The sequence below is a fragment of the Semicossyphus pulcher genome, unplaced genomic scaffold, assembly GCF_022749685.1.
Source record: "Semicossyphus pulcher isolate SPU_LCO1_2020_fin unplaced genomic scaffold, fSemPul1.0.p SCAF_1, whole genome shotgun sequence".
NCBI lineage: Eukaryota > Metazoa > Chordata > Actinopteri > Labriformes > Labridae > Semicossyphus > Semicossyphus pulcher.
In genome coordinates, this window is record NW_027211603.1 from 23,000,248 (window position 1) to 23,019,975 (window position 19,728).

Consider the following 19,728-nt stretch of genomic DNA (forward strand, 5'->3'; position numbering starts at 1 on the left):
TTATTAACAGCTATTTAGCTCAATTGCGTGTTTTTAAAGAGCCTCCAAATGGTTTGGTTCGGACTGTTTGGCATGGCAACGTAAAATAATTATCATTTCAGTCGGCAAAGTTACGACACTAAATATGAATGACAAATGATTTACGACTTTTTGGCTTATTTAAGAAAAAGCAAGAATTTATGCTTATTTTAACCTACAAAAAAACATAGAAAGTTTAAGATACAAAGGACAGGAATGCCTCAAGCGTCGCCTGCAGGCCTCTCTTGTGCATTTTATTTTGGAAGGATCCGTTTATTAACAGTTGTGTTCATTGTTTCTGTAGTTTCCATATTTTGCCTGCCTATAATAAAGTGCCGTCTTGTCTTCAGTACAGGCCCGCTCCATTCTCCCTCGATAGTTTAGTTTAAATGTAGGCCATCCAGCCAATTTTATGACAAACCCCGCTTCCCCTCCTCCTCTTTGACGTCAGCCATAAGCACTGTCCCTTTTGTCACTCAAGCCGTGTCATTTAATTTATTTATTTTTGGCAGTGGATGATTTTGATTCAGCGGTGACCTTATCACCCCCGCAACAGCTCCTCCCATGACGACAGCGCGGGGTTTGATTGACAGATAGCACTCCCTCCTCCGGTGCTTTTACTTTTATATCCCCTCTGTCTGAGAGCGAGTCTGGACCGAGGCTAAAATGGTAAAACTCCTCTGACGTTAAACACAGCCGGGACGTGCTTCAATTAGCAGCCTGACGCGGCCACTGAGACGTTTGCGCACTCACCGACAGATGTATTTCACGGAAATCTGTTAACACATTTGAGGACAAAAGTAGTGTGTGGTGGTGTAAAGTCACAACCTGTCTTTTTGTGCATCTGTGTGCCTGTCGCTGCTCTCAGCATGTGTCGGTCTTTCTGTTTTTTTGCAACTGTCTGCATACCAGCCTATCTCTGTCCTGCTTGTGCTAAGTTACATACATGACTAACCGTCCGTGTGTCTTCTGGACACACAGGCAAAACGTGTATGTTTGAATATGTGTGATGCTTGTGCATTGACTACATGTATAACGTGACATTGCCTGCAATTCATTTGCCTCACTACTTTTAGTAAAGGATAACATTTTGTGATTTTAGGCTTTTCTGAACCTTTCTTTCATCCTTTTTTGACTGTTTTGGTAAATAATTAAATTATGTTTTTATTTGTCATTTGAATTCAAAGTTCTGAGAAATGGTTAAAAAAAGGAAGCTTAGTTTGCCTTTTAGAACTTCTTCTTCATTCAGTTTTTAAAAATGTAACTCGCATTATACCTGCTGTTTCTCTACATTTTTCTGTTGTGCTGGCTGTTTTTTCACCCGTCCTTCTCTCACTTTGCTCCCGCACACAGAATGAACTTATCGAAGGGGCCCTTGGTGAACAGCAGCAGTGAAGATAACTCCAAGTCAACCTATAGTAAATGCGGCGCTGGCGCCTGGAGGATGCACCAAAGCTACGATCCACTGGAGGCCAACCACATGAGAGACGCACATGCCCTCTACAACCCCAGGTAAGACTAAATGACGCGAGGACCAAAGACGCACAGAAAGAGAGCGAGAGAGAGCGAACAAGAATCTATGAATCTGTTAGGTTCAGTTTTACACAAAAGCCACATTTGACCTCTATAAACCTCAGATGAAAGAAAAGGAAAAGGCAAGCACTTTGAGACATCAAAAGCTAGTGTTTTTAGTGCTCGGCCTGTGTGTGTACGCGTGTGTGTGAGAGACAGAAAGACAGTGCTGACGGTGATAAGTCTTTTCCATGATCTATTCAACATGAGAGTTATATGTTCTCAGATATTTCTCTCTTTTCTTATTCCATGGCAGCAGATTATACTGTATGTTCAATCTCATCGCAGTGTTTTATTTTACGGCATAATTATTAGATATGCCTGTAAGTAAGATGCTTGTTATGACTTAATTATGTGACTTCTTAGATGCCACATTAATACACATTTGTTTTTTATTTCCATCAGTGCAAACTAGTTCAACTAAATGAGGAGAAAGACATTTTATTCTGCCTCAGTTTGACCATCTGTGTGTGTGTGTGTGTGTGAGCTGTTTGTCACTAAGTGTTCCTAACAGACAAATATTTCTTACTCAAAATAATGAATTAAAACCTTGACAACCCTTGTGGCTTCTGCCACACATTTTCCTATCTTTACCTGCAGCACCATCTCTGCTCTGTTATAATTTTAAGGTGTATATGCAATATCACAAGAGAGCGGGATTCAACTTCTGGCTCAAGGACACTTCAGTAGTGTAAATGCGGCGCAGCACGGAGCCTTTAAATCGTATCATTTGGTTGAAGGACAGTCACTTTAACCATAACATTAATCCCCCATGCCATCTGCATGTGCAATAAAGCATGAAACGCTTTAACTAAAGAGAAATTTGACTTTAAAGTTTCAAGTAGCCACCAGTCCTAGGTGTATGTAGTTTGAGGCAGGTGACAGGGAGGGCTGCCTTCCTCCATTTTTAGAACACAAACTGTAAATACGCGGCTTGTTTCATGTTGAAACACAGCGAAAGTGGGACGCATAAAGCGCACACGCACTTTCTCTCTCTTCAGATTCTACCTCTCTCTGCCTTTTAATCATTCTAAGTTTCTCTGGATGAGACATAGAGACACATGCCCAGCTTGCTATACTGTAATTGTAAGTATGTGTTTTGTATATAATTAGCATAATGCAGGCTTATTGTACTATTATATGCAAATGAAATTGCGCAAGTGACAAGTATGCTGCCAGCTCTGTGTTTATGTTTTATTATGAGTTTTTTTACACCTGGGCTTGTTGTGATGGAGCATTACCGATGATTTGAAGCAACGTTATGTCATAAAACTTTATCTATTGTTCTATAAATATTTGTTTTCATGTATTTAGTCAGTGGTCATGTTAATCTCAGGACATTATTTTCTTTTGTCACAAAACAGCCAAATGATCTCACGGACACGACCATCTAAGCAAACATTATTAATATGCAGCACACTGTTTTTCTTCTTCCATAAAGGCAGCCTATCACACTATTGATTAGTGCATTGTTAGCCATTTTCATAGCCCCTTAATTTTTAGTGTGTGTCAGCGTGTCTATGTGTGTGTAAGTGCCGGTGTGCACCGCAGACTGGGAAGTCTTAGTCCAATAGGATTTCAGGGTTAGTCTGGGTCAAGCCAATTAGAGGTCTGGCAAACCATTCTCACGCGGTCTCTCGGCCAATCACCACGAGGAGAGTTACTCGCGCATTGTGAGTGTGTGTAATGTTGGCAGACAGCGGAGTCTGGTGATGAGAGGTGTAAAGGTTTGCCAACGGCTGGGGAGTCACGCCATGGCTTGGAGTCATAAACTACTTTTGCAGTCAACGTAGAGACACAAAATATACTCCCATCGTTTTTTTTGGTTTGTTTGTCTTTTGGCTGCGTTCACTAAAGTTTTGGATCGAGTTAAAACAAACTAAAATTGATATTGTTGCAAATTCAACTGCAGCCTTTAAAGGGGACACACCTGACGGAACAATAAACATACGCATACGACAACTTCAGTATTTATACTGCAAAATTGCAATACAGGAATATGCCATGCTATAATGGGACAGGAAGATCTCCTCATTTCCAGTTGCTTAAGATTAGCTGAAGGTCAGGGTTTATTCAGACAAGCTGTGTAAGATCAAATGAACACTCTCTCCTCAGGATATGTGACTTCCGATTGCTGATAGGATTTACCTGCACAACTGACATACACACTCTCGCACGCACACGCAAGCACTTGATGCACCTTTAAATATATTATTTTATGCATGTACAATATTTTTGTATCAATATTGTCACTTTTTGTTGTAAGCACCGAGAGGGGCATTGATGTTAAATCCATCAAAAATCATTAAAAAAAAAGACATTTGAAAATCTTTAATTTGCTTAGTTTTTTCAGCTTTTGCCAAAATGTAAAACTTTTTTTGAATATTAAAACAAATTCTTAATTAGTTTTTGGAGAACTGCAGTTTTCATTGGACGGCAACAATATTATTCCTATTTTTATTTAGGCCATCAAACCATGGGAATGTGATTAATGTCAGGCAGCCAGGGTGCGCTTCAATACACACACACGCACACACGCTCACACATTGCTGTAAACTGAGCCCAATGTAATCATAATGATAAAGCAGATTGCCTTAACACACAGATGGGCCTCCCAACAGCTCTGTGTGTACATGTGTGTGTTTGTGCATGTGTCTGCGTGTGTGTGGGTGTGTGTAAGTGTGGACAACGCTGATTGGATTGCAGATTTATAGAAGAGGATTACTGCTGGAGCAGAGAGAGAGAACGAGAGGGAGAAAGAGAGGGTTTCAGACACTCACCTCTCATTAACTTCCACCCCCTTCACCTCAACTCGCATTATTCCCAGTCATGGATAAACACACACACACACACATCCTATATGCACGCATACACTTTATGCTTTATACACATAAGTATGCACATTTAAGATGATGCGTACATGCAGCACCTTGTGTTTCTGTGCAAAGTCAAAGATATGCTTATAAATGAGTTTTAATATTATAATGCTGAGGCAGTATTTACATCCCGCTCATTTGCACCTATTTTTAAACATGATGAGCAAAGTTTAAGACCTTGTGAAATCCAAGCAAAACGCTGCAAGACAGCCAGACAGACATGGACACTAAAAAAGGCCAAAAAATAGAGAATCTCGGACGATCAAACACGATATATAAAATGGACAGAAAGAAGCGGGCAGGCCAGGGAAGAGGGACAGAGACAGGCAGAGACGGTGGGCACTCCAGAAAACCTGATTATGACTGGATGTGAATTAGATTCCCTAACAGATGGTCCGAGAGCGAGGCTGTAAGGTGCATCAGCCAGCAGTGAGGGGGGGAGGGCCGGGGAGGGAGGGAGAGAGAGGGGAAAGATCAGGGGAGGAAGCAGAGGGGGCGAGTGTCAACAGCAGCTGGTGACAATACAGATCAATTCAGTTGGAAACGTGCAGGTAAAATGTATTAGATATATTTGTATAATAAATGCAGTAATTAAAGTCATAATAAAGACTTAACCTGTAGTCTTACTACCCAAAGTACCTGTTCATACTACTCAAAGTAGAGAACTGGCTTCCAGAAGTTCCTTTTTTATAATGCATGTGCAGAATATTGAACCCTGAATTTTAAAGTAAGCTCTAATCTCCGCCTGTTTAGGATGGATTTTCTCCATTTTTACAGATGCCGTGCATTATTGTACATACTCAGCTCTGCTTCTCCCTCTCTCCCTGTGATGGATAGGTGTAAATCATCACAATCCTGTAGTGACAGCCCAATTTCCCCAAATCTGATCTGCTTAAAGAATTCAGCTCTGACGCTCTCTTCACTTATGTCCCCTCTCCTCTCCTCTCCTCACCTCTCCTCTCCCTTCCCTCTCCCACATCTCTTTTTCTTTTTTTTCCTTAACTTCTTTATTCCCTTCATTCTCTCAGATTAAACACCACTTAAATTCAAACAGTCTCTCTCTCTTTTTCCATCTCTCCTCTCCTCTCCTTTCCCATTCCCTCCTTGTCCGTTTCCCTCCTCCTCCCCTCCCCTCCCCTCCCTCTGCCTCTCTCCCGTGTCACATTTGAAAGCCCTGTCATATTTACTAGAGTGGAAATCCTCTTCCACCATCTGCTTAATAAAATGTGTTTTTAATCCGATCGGGGATATTTTGTTTTTTTAAACACTTTTTTCCCCCCACTTCTGCACTATTTCATTTGATACGGCACCTTGCCCAGGTCTCTATCTGCCTGATAGAGAGTGTAGGACAGGTGGATGTCTCACTGTAAAGGAACGGTCCGATGTGTACGAGTGCTTTTTGGTGTGTGTGTAAATGCATGTGTCTGCTACAATGGGAAGTGTCTTTAATTGTTTAGAAGTACTGTTGAAGCCCTAATGCTTAGTGATAACACTACACACACGTACAGAAAGAGAGACGAACTCTAACCTTGATCAATGACCTTTCTTCTACAAAGGCAGCAGGTTACAGTGTGTATCCCCTTTAACCCTGCACAAACATAACCTACCAACAAGATGTGAATAAGCGAGATTAATACGAGTTTAATCACATTAAATTTACTGTTCATAAATAACTTTAATATTTAAGTAGATATGTAGATTACATACAGTTTTTTAGCTATTAAAGGGGAAGTTCTTCCATGTTTTCTTCACGCAGTATCGTCTTAAAAGAGGATGCATTCAGTAATTTCATTGATTTCCACTCTGCAGCTTTTCCACTAAAAGGCTGGAGGTCACTACACGTAAATGGTATGCAGTTAAGTCTGCCATGTCCAAAAATAAGAACTTAATTAGACTCCTAATTTGTGTAATTAATTATTTATCAAATAAATACCTGAATGGAGCCATCAGACAAACTGTTTACTGTACTTCTAGTGTGCAGCATAGAGGAGGTTTTAGAGGTTTGAAGCACTGTTCTTACAGTAGACACACACCCTTACAAACACAATGACACACGGCAGATAAAGGAGACAGAAAGAGAGGGGGGCAAAGAGAGAGAGACAAAGAGAGAGAGAGAGAGAGACATGGTGACAAAGATAGTGCCTGGCAGCAACACACTTATCAGCTAGTGCTGCGCTAGAAAATGACCTAAATCATCAAGATTCCCATCTGACACACACACACACACACACACACATACATACAGGGTTAGCGGTACACTGCTTGAACAAGCCTTAACCTCTTCATATCTTTTCACAGAAATAACCACATCAACACAGTCGACTCTTCAAACCTAAATCATCTTTTTTACAGAGCAACAAAGATTTGGAGAGGAGCAGGAAACCCTTTAAATATTTGGGATGTACTCAACTTTCAAAAAAGAGAGAGAAAGACCATAAATGTTTTTCCAGCTCTGTTATGATTGGAAAAACATTGATGTGACCAGACTCAACATGATATTCCTGAATAGTTTTCAGTCTGCAGTTTGAAAGCACATAATTCTTAATCAATCGTGTTTGGCTGAGCCTGCCCTGTGGGTGCTGTCTCCCACTGGTTATCTATTCACATCTACGTGTGCGTGTGTGTGTGTGTGTGTGTGTGTGTGTGTAAACTTTATAAACCCCAGGATGCATAACAACAGCTTTAGCCTCTCTAGTGCATGTCTGTAAGTCTTACCTGATTCATGTCACACCTGTGTATGCGTTTGAGGATACATGTGCATTGCGAAGGTGTGTGTATGTGTGTGTTTGTTATGTTAAAATTCATACCTAGAAGGAGTCTAGTCTCGCAGGAATATAGACACGCAACACACACACACACACACATTTCCTCTCCTCTGCCGGTCTTTACGGGCCGACAGCCCATTGGGCAGAATGTGTTTTAGCCATTATCACATTGATTGTATGTAATCAGGGGTTTATTCTGCAGCCAATGAAGTGAATTACAGGTTTCCTGCCCGACTAACACTGTAACAATTGATCTGCTCCCTGGTGTGTGAGTGTGTGTGTGTTTGTATTTGTGCGGGGTGTAAGGTGCTGTGTGGAAGCACTAGAAAGAGAGGAGCAATGATAGAGTGTGTTTGTGTGAGAGAAGTAGAAGCGACTAAAGAAACCCAGGAAGGAGAGGGCGAGAGAGAGAGAGAGAGAGAGAGAGAGAGAGAGCTCAGTAGGAGGCAGAGTGGTTTAGATTGACTGTCGCTGCGTGAGTTTTTATTTCTTATTTTATTCATTTTCCTCCCTGAAAACAACTGTAATCATGCTCACTGTGAGACTATGGAGCTCAACTCAAACACACACACACTCACACAAACACACAGACAGCGTTCTCTCTCTCTGCACACACCTCAAACAGTGCACATGTCAAAACATAGATTCAATTACTACTTGCCCATAAAATGACACAGATATAAATATTTATTTATATGCATTTTTCTGTGTGTGTGTGTTTTTGTTTTTCCCTGCCCAGTTAAATAATTCCGCCCAGGAAAAAAGGAAAAGTTCACTGTACATATTTAACTGCATTATACTTACTTTGATCCGTCGTATCAAGCTAGTGAGTTTAGCTGTCTTCTTCTGTGTTTGTGTGCGAACTCACCAGCGCGTGTATCGAACTAACAAGCTGACAAGCAGTTCAACAACCTTGCACAGATAGTAGAGCATTGAAAAGGGAGTAAAATAGAGACAGAAACAGAGCAAAGAAAGAAAAATAAACAGACAAGTGTGGGAGCTAAAAAAGCAATTCAGCCCGTTGATGAAATCGTTCTATTCATTTGACTATGGAAATGTAAATGCATTTTTTTTGCTCGATTGCCCTCCTTACCCCATTCTTTAATTCAATGTATTTTCTTTCCCAAAGCATTGCCGGTATCATCTAGATAGAATTGTGTAAGGTTTTCTCCCTCCTTTTTTTTCTCTTTTTGCTTATTGGACTGTGTGTTCTTATCAGCATCGAGAGCACAATGCTCGGTGTGATGGAAAGGTATTAGCCAACCCGCGGTAGCTACATTGTCAGCACTTCTCCCTTCTCTGTCTCTACTGCTACCTCTTCTCCTTCCTTTCTCTTTTTCCCCTCTCTTCTTCTCCTTCTATACTCATATTTACCGCTTTTTCCATGGGAATGTGTTTTTTATACTATACTGTAAGGGCAGGGACATGCTACATTCCTCTACACCTGTATGCATTGAAGTTTGTCAGGGTGTAGCTGGATGATTTAGTCCTCTTTTAACAGAGTTACATTTTCTATAAGCATTTTTCATTGTTAGAATCAAATTTATGGTTGAAAACTTTACATCTAAAATAATTTTTTTATGTTTTTTGAATGTAAATTCTTCAAATTTCAATCATATTTTGGTTGTTTTTATTAGTTTGAAGCCATTTTTTCCTAATCGATTTAATTTCTTAGACGTAGGTACATGGCAATATCGACACAAGAGTCCATTATAGCATGCACATGAGCAGTCGGACAACCAGACAGGTCACAAACAAAACATTTCTTGTCTAAACCTTTGATTTGGTAGTGAAAGGTGAGTGTTAAAATGATATCCAGACCGTCTGTTGTAAAGCTATTTCACTCCCAGCAACTTAGACCTCTCCATTCTCCTCCTTTCTTCTCCTCTCGTCTCTTCCCCCGGGGCGGGACAAAAACAGTCTGTAGTTGTTTGAGCATCAGTTTGTGTTTATGGCTGCCATGTAGTGAGTCAGTGGCACAAAGATTGTATATAATAAAAGAGTGCGAGTTCACACAGAAACACAGACTAAAGGAGCACACGGTGAACAGAGCGGGGACACAGAGCGAGGCACAGAGTAGTTGCTCTAATACGATGATTGTATGTTTGTCCCCGCCAGTTGTCAGAGCGCTGCCTCAGCCCACCGCTCTAATGACAGCTTGTCATACTAAAGTGGCCCACCTTCCTTCAAAACACACAGAAAAAAAAGCTCTTTTCTTTCTTTCTTTTTTAGACATTATTCTGTTCTTTCTGTTGTTCCCTCTCTCCACGCGTCCACTTATTTAGCTCTCTTTCATGAGTCACCGTGCCTTCAGAAAGTGAGAAAAAAAAAGAAATAAGAGCGAAGAGAAAGAGAAAATGACAGGGATCGAGCCGGAAATGGAGACAAGGAAAGGTGGTAATCTTTCTTGCGTGTGCATGTGCTTTTGTGTGTGTGTGTGTGTGTTCTCCTCGAGTAAGGGACAGGTAAATAGGCCTGCTGAATATTTGATGTCTGCAGGAACTAAACAGCCACTTTTATCCCCTTACTTTTGCTGTTTGGGACACAGTGTTATATCTAGTCACAAACACTGTTTTTCATTTTTTAACACTTTTTCCATCTCTTTTAAATACAAAATGTCAATGTGTAGGAGAAAATAAATAAAAGTGTCACGTTTGGCTTTTTCTGTTTTTTGTTCGATGGACAGTAAAACTAAACTTACTGTTTTATCTGTCTACTTTGTGGATAAAGTTACTGTCAATATAAAAACATCGAACATTTGACAGAAAGTACTTTATTCTTGACATCCAGGAAAAAGAAAAGGGAAAATTGGCCAAAAATGACGTTCAATTATTCCCTCTAAAAATACAACGTGAGACAAACTTACTTGCAAAGATATATTTATTTAAACGTAAACATGCCTTTAAACGATCAACACAGGTTTCCTACACCTTGCAAAGTAAACATATAAAATATTAGGTTACAGTAGAACAGACATTCAGCGCTCTGAGCGAGCTATGTTGTGACAAGTATAAACATCAATATGTCTTTTGAAAAAAACAACATACCTATACCTGTCTGTTGTTTTTCTTGTATTCTGCGGCATCATTACCACACTCAGCATGGTTGTTGTATTACCTCATTTCAGCCGGACTAAAGTTGATTATTAACGTATACAGTGACGTTGACCGTAACCAAGCAAGAGGACATATGAGAACATGCGAGAGCTCGCGAGACAGCCGCGATAGTGCGAATATCGAATATTAATTTTAATGTCTATTTTTATTATATATTCAAATTTAGAATAATCCATGACAGCCCTTCTTCTTCTTATAGTGTGATGAGTTATGACAAATTAAGAAAGAAGAAGCTTCATACCACAATTCATGAAAAGATCTCTTTTTACAACAGGCTCTACTTTTTACGTCAGTGTTCCAATAATGTGCTTCAGAATGTACACAATGGTGGAAAAAGACCTGAACCCATTTATTTAACAGAATTAAGCTAAACAGCTAAGCCATAAATCTGATTACAGCTCCTCTTTGTGGTTCACTGAAATCGTCTCATAACACGCCGCTCACGTCTTGTGAAAATTCAAAAAGAAAAAGAAACACACTCAAGCTTTTCCGATTTAAACAAATCTCTTTAAACACCTAAAAACATAAAGAATTGATAAAAAACGAGAGCCCGCCCCTCCCTCTCTTTCTCTGCACACTCATCTGAAGAGCAGACAGGCACAATAAGACTGCTCTTTCAGCACTGAGCCGTCGTTACATAGCTCCGTAATTATACTGATAACATACATACATAAATGCATTCAACCTCTCGCTCGGCACGGCGCACTGCCTGTGATTTCTTAATCTTCTTTCCTCTTCTCCCCTCCTCCGAACGCATGTCTTCTTTTTTTATTCTTTTTATTCCTCCCCCTTCGACTGCCATTATTTTTCATTTATAAGCAGAGTGGGAGAAAAGGAGACGATAGAGGGGAGAGAAAAGGAGGAGGAATGGAAAGGGAGAAGGAAAGAGAGATAGATGAGAATTTGAGAGAGAGAAGAGAAAAAAAAGCGCTTGAGATCTTTTTGCACTTAAACTCTTTCACTTAATGGCACTCGGAGGGATTGACGGTCGAAGGGAGGGGGCATAAAAGAGCATAAAGAGTGAAAAAGGAGAGATTAAATCATCACCATCACATCATCATCTTAAATGGCTCTCCTCTCTTTTTCTGTCACCACTGTGTTTTCTCTCCCTCCGTTAGGACACGGAGAAACCTGTGCGATCTCTCATCATCCCGTCACTCTTTTACACATTTTCATTCACTTCCTTCTTCCTTGTTCTAGCTCCTCTCCTCTTCTTTTCACCTCACCTCCTCACTTGATTTGTGTCCAAATCTTTCCCACTGTCCCCCCTCATTCCAAACCGAAGGCCCACCTTAGCATCAGATAAATGGATTTATAGACATTGGTGAATACCACAAAGCCACGATTAATGGAGTCACTGAATTAGACGAACCTGCGGGGAGCGGAGGAAGGAAGAGGTGGTGGGAATAAAATATATGATGAAAAGGGGGAGGGGGGGCAAAAGGCCAAAGTATTGTACATTATAAATGTCATGTCACTTTATGAAAGGAAAAATTGACCAAAAAAAAAAGCAGTGAATTTCAGGGAAAGGAGGGTTTCTGCCTCACAGTATCTGTGAAGGTTTGGCTAAAGGAAAAGAATAGCTTTGTCTCGTCCCACTGCTCTCTTTCTCCTTTCTGTCTGTCTCTTGCTATGTCTGTCTGTCTGTCTGCCTACCTGTTTTCCTGTCTATATCCATTCCCCATTCCCCCACCCTTCCCCTCTCCCAGGCGGCTCTCCATTCTCCGTCAAGGCGCTGTCTGTGTTTTATGGGTCCCTGTAGAACAGGGATCTTTTACAGGCCGACTGGACTTTAGAAGCCCCTCGTTTAGCAGCATCCTGCCTTAATTAAAAACCCCTTTTGTGCTTTCTGCCTTTAACAATGAAAAGGGAGAGAAAGGGAGGGAGGGCAGGGTTAGAGGAATAGAGAGTGGTAATGCAGAGAGGAAGAGATAGAGGAAGAGAGAGAGAGAGAGAGAGATGCAGGTGAATAGGAAGTGATAGGGAGACAGGCAGATAGATAGTACGGTAGACAAAGGGACGGATGGAGAGATATGGACAGAGAGAAGATAGCTGTTAATTACAACTGCCATTAACAAGGCACGAGCCAGCCTCCTCAGGGAGAGGAAGGAGGAGACGCAGGAGAGGAGAGAGGGAGGAAGGAAGGGAAGCAGGTTAGACGAAGGGAGAGATAGACGAGGAGAAACCAGGAATACAGTCATACTGTCATACAGTAACTTGTTAAACTGTATCTCTCAGTGTGTGCTGGCAAATAACTTATCTGTGTGTCTGTGTGTGTGGGTGTGTGTGTGTGTGGGTGGTGTGTATGTGAGCATCATGTATGTGTGAGGCTGTCTTTGGGATGATTGAACAGCAGAGAGCCTGCTTACTGATTACCTTCATGTAGAACAAGCTGCTATTGACTGCAGAATGACGGATGACCGTCGGCCCCAAGCGTGTGGATGTGTTTCTTGGACTGTGTGCTACTGGAGATATTTCTCTGCTATGCTATTTTACACACGTTTCCCCTCATGAACCACAATGTATTTATTTTTTTGTCCTTAAGTCTTTAACTCTCTTTTATTACCTCGTCCCGTCTTTCTCACTCTGCGCACCTCCAGCTTTGATATCTGAGAAGAAAAGAAAAGCAAATGTGACGGATGGATTGTGTGTGTACGTTTATTGAACATGTCAGGCTCAGTGAAATAAATGTATCCATCATGTGAAGTGGCAGTGAGGAAATACAACATTAGTACAAATGATTGCTGTAATTGCCTTGAACGTTGCCTAAACAGTTTTTCTCCACCGTAGCTCAGCACTTTTGCCACATGTTACCGATTTCTTGTAATATTTTCTTCCTCTTCTGCTTCTCTGTGTTCCTGTCTCACTCCCTCAGGCTTCTCTGCAGAATGTCCAGTAAGGAGCGCCACCTTGACTCCAACTGTCCGTCCTCTTACATAAAGACTGAGCCGTCTAGTCCTGCCTCCCTGACTGACAGCCTAAACCATCACTCCCCTGGTGGCTCCAGCGACGCCTCAGGCTCCTATTCGTCCACGATGAACGGCCACCCCAACGGCTTAGACTCCCCGAGCCTTTATGGGTCCAACGCAGGGCCCCTGGGTCCGGCTGGCGGCCCCGGATCAAAGCGTTACGAGGACTGTTCGTCAACGATTGGCGAAGATTCACAGATTAAGTGCGAGTACATGTTGAATTCGATGCCCAAGAGGCTGTGTCTGGTGTGCGGGGACATTGCGTCAGGGTACCACTATGGAGTGGCGTCCTGTGAGGCCTGCAAGGCCTTCTTCAAACGCACCATCCAAGGTTGGCTTCCATTTTGAATTTTTACCAATAATTATGTCTCTCTCTATGTTCTCTCCATCTCTTACTTTCCTAGGTCTACTTTATTTCTCGTCTAATTGTTACTTCCTGTTTTGTGTGTCGTCCTGTTTCAGTGGTTCTGTCGTTACCTCTTCTTTGTCAAATTGCTGCAACAGAAATTTAGTCTGTGTTGCCTTAAAACCATTTTTTTATTTTAATTCATTTTTCACTCTGAAGTGACTTTTTTACATTTAGAACACATGCACATCCACCTGAGCCATTGTACTAGATCCAGGCCATACGAAAAGAGCCTCAGGCCAGATGTGAACCCAGATTTTTATATGGTACACGTCTCCTCCTCCGTCTGCTAAGTGAGCCACCAGGACACCCACCACAATCTATTTTTTCCTTTGTCCTTCCCCATTTATCTTTCTGTCCTGCATGCACCCACACACACACTCACAAATAAGCATCCAATCAGATTCATGCATACACACCAACCCACCAGACACGCCCCTCTTTCACCCTCAACCTTGACCTCTTCTTCATCAACAGCAAAGAGTAATTTCCAGGTAGTGTTTGCGTTTCGGGATCTGGCTGCTTATGTTCACAGGAAGAGTGTTAGCTATAAGCCTGTTGTCTAGGAGATAACTTAGTGTCAGAAGAGGGTCAGAGGTTATGTCTAGGGGTCGGGAGTTCAGGTTAGGGGGGAGAGGAGAGAACGGATAGAGCAGTAATCCACATGATGAGAAGAGTACCAGGAATTAGGCTCAGTAATCCTTGCTCGTATCTTGTTGGGGCCAGGAAGTAGTCCAGGAAGTGCACAGGTATTTAGGATATCCGATTCATACTCAACCCACACTGTATGATTCTTTGTTAAACCTTAAAAGCACAAGGGTTAGTGGTAATCATAAACATAACCATCCTAATTTCACATAATTTATGCAGTATGCCGAAGATTTCACAAACATAACAAACACTGATTTGATTTATTGATGGTTTTCAAGTTTCTTTCTACAGCAAGACCAACTGAAGCAGATACATGCTAGATGGTTTAACTTGATGATAGCCAACAAGGATAAAGCTAGCAATATATAATATATACTATCGCCTCTGTAAACCCATGTACCAAAGGTACTATGTTTAGGAAACCAACAGAAGATCATTGAATTTTCTATGAAGGCCACCATGGTGCTTTTGACCTCGTTGGTTTGTCAGTTTGTAATCTTAAATTATTTGTTACATTTCTAAAATAATGAGGCCTCGTCAGTCAGCAGGACAGCCTTCGTGTCAAACTTCCAGCCATCGATCCATTGAGCCGGTTAGTCAGTCAGTCATATCAGACAGGATTCATCTATCAGCCTTTCCATCCATCCACCTATCTGTCGCTGCTTTCTTTTGCCTCCGATAAGCAGCTTTGCCGGTAAAGCCCCAGAGAGAGACAGGGAAATGTGTGGTGGTGGTGGTGGGGGTGAAAGTCTTACATCCACTAGATGGTCACCACTACCTAGAGATGACCTGTATGTGTTTATTATGGGATGAGAGATCAGAACATGGGGCAATCCTGACAAAGAGATTGGAGAACACACAAACGGGGATAAAGGTGGAGAGACACACACACACACAAAGCTAACTCATAGAATTCACATATGGACCTCCACACACATGAATAGACTGCACACACGATTCTGTAATCACTTTGTGTATAGGTTTGACCCTTAATTCATCCTTCATAGCTGTAGTGCCTAATAGTTAACCAGTTCCACATGTCTCATTTCAATTGAGGGCTTGTTAAAGGTTATACAGGTGAGCGCACAGTTACAGATTAAATACAGGAGCCCAGCAAACATATAGATATGATGCCATGTTGACAGTGGAGCCTCTTGGGAGTACGACCTTGAATAGATTTAAAGCAATGGTCTGCCCCCCTCCTCACTCGCACTCCCTTATATTCACTGTATTTGTAATCCTCCCGTTTCCTGTAGTGGACATGTTGCAGATCAGAAAGGCTGGAGTTCGAGGTTGTGGGTCAAGACTTTGGCAAAGCTAGTTACTAGCTAGGACTGACTTCACGAGAGGTTATGACGAGGCTGTGTCAAGCAAAAGGATGGAAAGCCACATTGAAATGTTCGCAAAATCACAGATTGATTCTGCCAATTAACATAATGTTTCTTTGATGTTTATTAAGAAATGGCTAATAGTCTACGCTTTATAAACCTGCACTAAACCTATATCTATCAATGGATTGACCTTTTATGAACACATTTCTGATCAATATTTGTGCTACAGTACAACGCTGAATGTTTGCTTGCATGCAGACTGAGCAGTCTTGGATCCACTGGAACAAATGGGTCATGACATTATCTTTGGCTAGCACACAAGCCAAACTCATCCACAGCTAGTGTGGCTGTGTGTTACCCCATGTGTGCGTTTGTGTGGGCTTGTGCTCATCCATGTATGCCTGTGTTTATGCACGGTTGTGTGTTAGTGTGCATATCTTGGCTGCAAAGCGGGGCCAGCCTCAGATGGGCAGCGGCAGACATATTGGTATGTTTCAACCCATTAGCCAATAAAACCGCAGGTAATCACCAAAAAAACACCTCCAGCTGGACAGGGAGGAGAGCCTGGGGCGGGAGAGGAGAAGAGAGGAGGTGTGTACACCGGTTTGGATACACAACAAGTTAAAGCAAGAATGAGAAAAGAGGAGAGAAGGGGGGAGGGTGGACTGGACACATGGATGTAGGAAGGAATTAGTGGAATGTGTGTGTTTGTGTGTGCATGTGTGTGTGTGTCGCAGCATGGAGGAAGTGGCTCTGGCAGCTGCTGTTTCTGTGGCGTCAGTCCAGCGACACCTGACAACCTGCATCTATCACTCCCTTATTGAGAGAGAGGGATAAAGGGGAGTGAGGAGGAGGAGGAGGGCAAAGTGTGGGAGAGGGAGGGATAGGGCGATGGAATGGGAAGAGGAAGGCAGCAAGAGGGATGGAAAAGGCAGAAGAGAGCAGAAAAGAGGAAGATGAGGGAGGTGATAGTCACATAGGGCAAAGGAATAAGTGAGCAGTGCAGTGAATATATACCCAGGTTTACCCTGACACCTTGTTGCATTGTTAAAACTAACTTATAAAAAGCCAAGTAAAGAAAAGTGAACAGGAGGGAGAGGCTGAACAAAGTTAGAGGTGTAACATGGGGAGAGGTAAAAACAAAGACTATGTGGGCATTCATATTACACCCTCTGCACAATGGTGGTCAATTGTCATGCAGCAGGTGGACATTCACACACATCTCAAAGGAGATTGCAGGGGATTTGAGGCCCTCGGATATCCTTCCTCACTCACACCAACACACTCACACACACACACACACACGCACAAACTCACACGTTATACATAGAAGGCTCCAAGAACCTCTCTGCTCTAAGCCCACCCCAGTGCACAATAAGACACATAAAGACAGATGTAAAGACACACACACACACAACCAGAGCTATACCATTCTGATATAAACCCTTATTTTCTAATTCCTACCATATACCCCCGCTATGAGGGAGGATGTTTATGTCTGAGCATACAGAGAGTATACAGCCAGATAACACAGACAGGCCTATATCACACCTTTGCTGTAATGTAGGCCTACCAGACCTGCTCCTTCTTTAACAGTCCATGATGTCAAGTACCTTTAATACAAATATAATGGAAATAAAGTCTATGGCACTTGAGATACTTTATATGCAAGTCTGACAAATATCCTTATATCTGTCCTAGGTGTCATTTTAATAATATACAAATAAGATTCATTATGATTATTGCCTACTAACGCCCACTTTCACTGTAGCACTCAGCATATGTTATCACATTTAGCCTCCTTGCTACCAGCCCCATAAGTGGCTCTTCACTGCAGTTATCCATTTAGCCTGTTTAGCCCTGCACTAACAAGGCTTTTAACTGACCATCCATTAACCATGTCATTAGCACATTTAGCCTTAATGCTAGGGAAGTGTCCCCCTTAATTGCTGAATTAATCTGCTCTTTCTGTATCATCAGCATGTAAAGGTTGGGTGTGAGCTAACTAGTCCCATTAGTGGCGTCCATTAGACTATGAGGGGCCATTCCCCTAGCATTTAGCATGTTTAGCCTTTACTTTAACTAACAGGGCCTGTTAATGAGCATCTTGTTGCCTATTAAGGAGTGTTAGCGCATTTAGCCTTTTCCCAAGCTAACTAGCCCCCTTAATCAGCGCAGTAATGAGAAAACATCCTCTCTACAGCAGCAGTCAATAGTAATCACTGTTTACTCTGTTTCAGAGGGAGATGCATTGGCTTGCTGGGCTACTGTAATTGTCAGATGGGCATGGGAGGAAGGTTCACATCTTAACACAGCTTAAACTAGATGAATAAACCTTCCTGAACAAATACACATTTAAGAGCAATTCTTTAACAGTCCAAACTGTTTAGACGAATCCATAACTGGGCTCTGCTTTGAGCCGGGTGGAAGCAAATTACTAAGTGGAGGAAATGAGCAGAACTGGAGGAGAGAGGAGTTGAAAATAAGAAAACAACAGCACACAAGAAAAGAGGAAAACAGGAGGCAGAGTAGATGGTCAGAGTTGGAAAACAGTAAAAACAAAGGCTATGACAATATAGAAGCAGGAAGTAGAAAGAGATGGGTACGAATGGTTTTAGAGAGATAAACCACTCCATTAAGTATTAAATATATTATAGTTGGGAATTAAGTTCTCCTTAACAAAGAGACAGAAACAATGAGGTCGTCGACTTTTCAAGGTAAAAGTGGTATTAGCCTCTAACACACTTCAGGTGTGTTGTTTTAGTTGGCAGAGTTGTTAAGTTAATAGACTTATCAGCTGATAGTGTAAGCCTCGGCTCTGCACCGGTGTTGGCGTCAGTGTGCTGCAGCTTGTCACGCAACCTCAGCTTGCTGTAGCTGTGCCATATGCACATATATGTAGACCCATGCAACACAGACACATACAGTATCATCACACTGTTCTTATGCCAGTTTGGATGCATTAATTAAAGGATCATGCACTAATAAAGTTATTCTGATGATAATGTACTTTAAATTGGCACAATGCCAACACAGGAATAATTTAAGGTCAAAGGTCAAGACCAAGGTGTCTATGTCAATACTCTTAAATGGTAATCTTGTTGTATACTAACCTCTTTTTTACATGCACAACTTTTTAATTCTGTATATGTCTATTCATTCCTCTAAACTGTATTTGTATGCAGCTGCATGTGCAGGGTACAGGTGTCTAACAGGTCGTCTGCTGGCATGTCTGCTGATGTATCCGTCTAAAATGAGACCTTTCTTTCTCTCTTCCTTCAACATGTTTACATACAGGCAACATTGAGTACAGCTGTCCAGCCACCAACGAGTGCGAGATCACCAAGAGGAGACGCAAGTCGTGCCAGGCCTGCCGCTTCATGAAGTGTCTGACTGTGGGCATGCTGAGGGAGGGTAAGGGAAAAGGTCTCTTCCTTATCTTTCTCTGTTAACCGTGTTACATGTAGCATTTTAAAATCTATTTAATATGGTTATTTATTTGGTTAATGGAGGTCTTTGCTGCTAATTTGACCAACTTGTAGCGGCCTTAACGTCCCATCATGCACCACTGCGTTTAACTTTGCAAGTGATCTGCTAGTTGGAAAAATAGGCCAGCTTTCCAAATATGGTGTCATTGGTTTACAGTTAATATGTAATTAAAGAAAAACAATGATTTATTGTTGTTGAACGATGCTACATGTAACACTTCTAAGAAATTGTTGATACTCCTTTCTTCACTTAAAGGATTGTGATCTTTTTCTATTTGCATCATGCATACCTTTTTTATCCTCATATGTGTTTATGGCTCTGTTAATCTCTTTGTCCTTCCTCGTGTCTGTCATCTTATTTCATCGTCTATTTCCCTGTGTATGTTCACTTTTACTACCCAGCACTATTTGTTACACACAATATTTGCTGAGGAGAAGTGTACATGGGAAGACCCACACCCAGGAACTGAATGTGCCCATGTTTCACTTTAACTAAATGAGATAAATACAGGAATTACAAAATAATTGCAGCCCTC

General features: G+C 41.7%; 1 protein-coding gene across 2 annotated transcripts in view; it reads left to right on the top strand.

The window, feature by feature from the left end:
- The first annotated feature begins 1,462 nt into the window (after positions 1-1,462).
- The window catches only part of esrrga (estrogen-related receptor gamma a), a 55,806-nt gene continuing 37,540 nt past the window's right edge, over positions 1,463-19,728 (top strand). Inside the window, exons 1-3 of one of the 2 annotated variants that reach the window (XM_069657142.1) lie at positions 1,463-1,530; positions 13,223-13,647; positions 19,002-19,130. In XM_069657142.1, the coding sequence (XP_069513243.1) occupies positions 1,463-1,530; positions 13,223-13,647; positions 19,002-19,130 (622 nt within the window). The remainder of the gene's footprint in view (positions 1,531-13,222; positions 13,648-19,001; positions 19,131-19,728) is intronic. The other variant, XM_069657132.1, reaches the window with a different exon arrangement.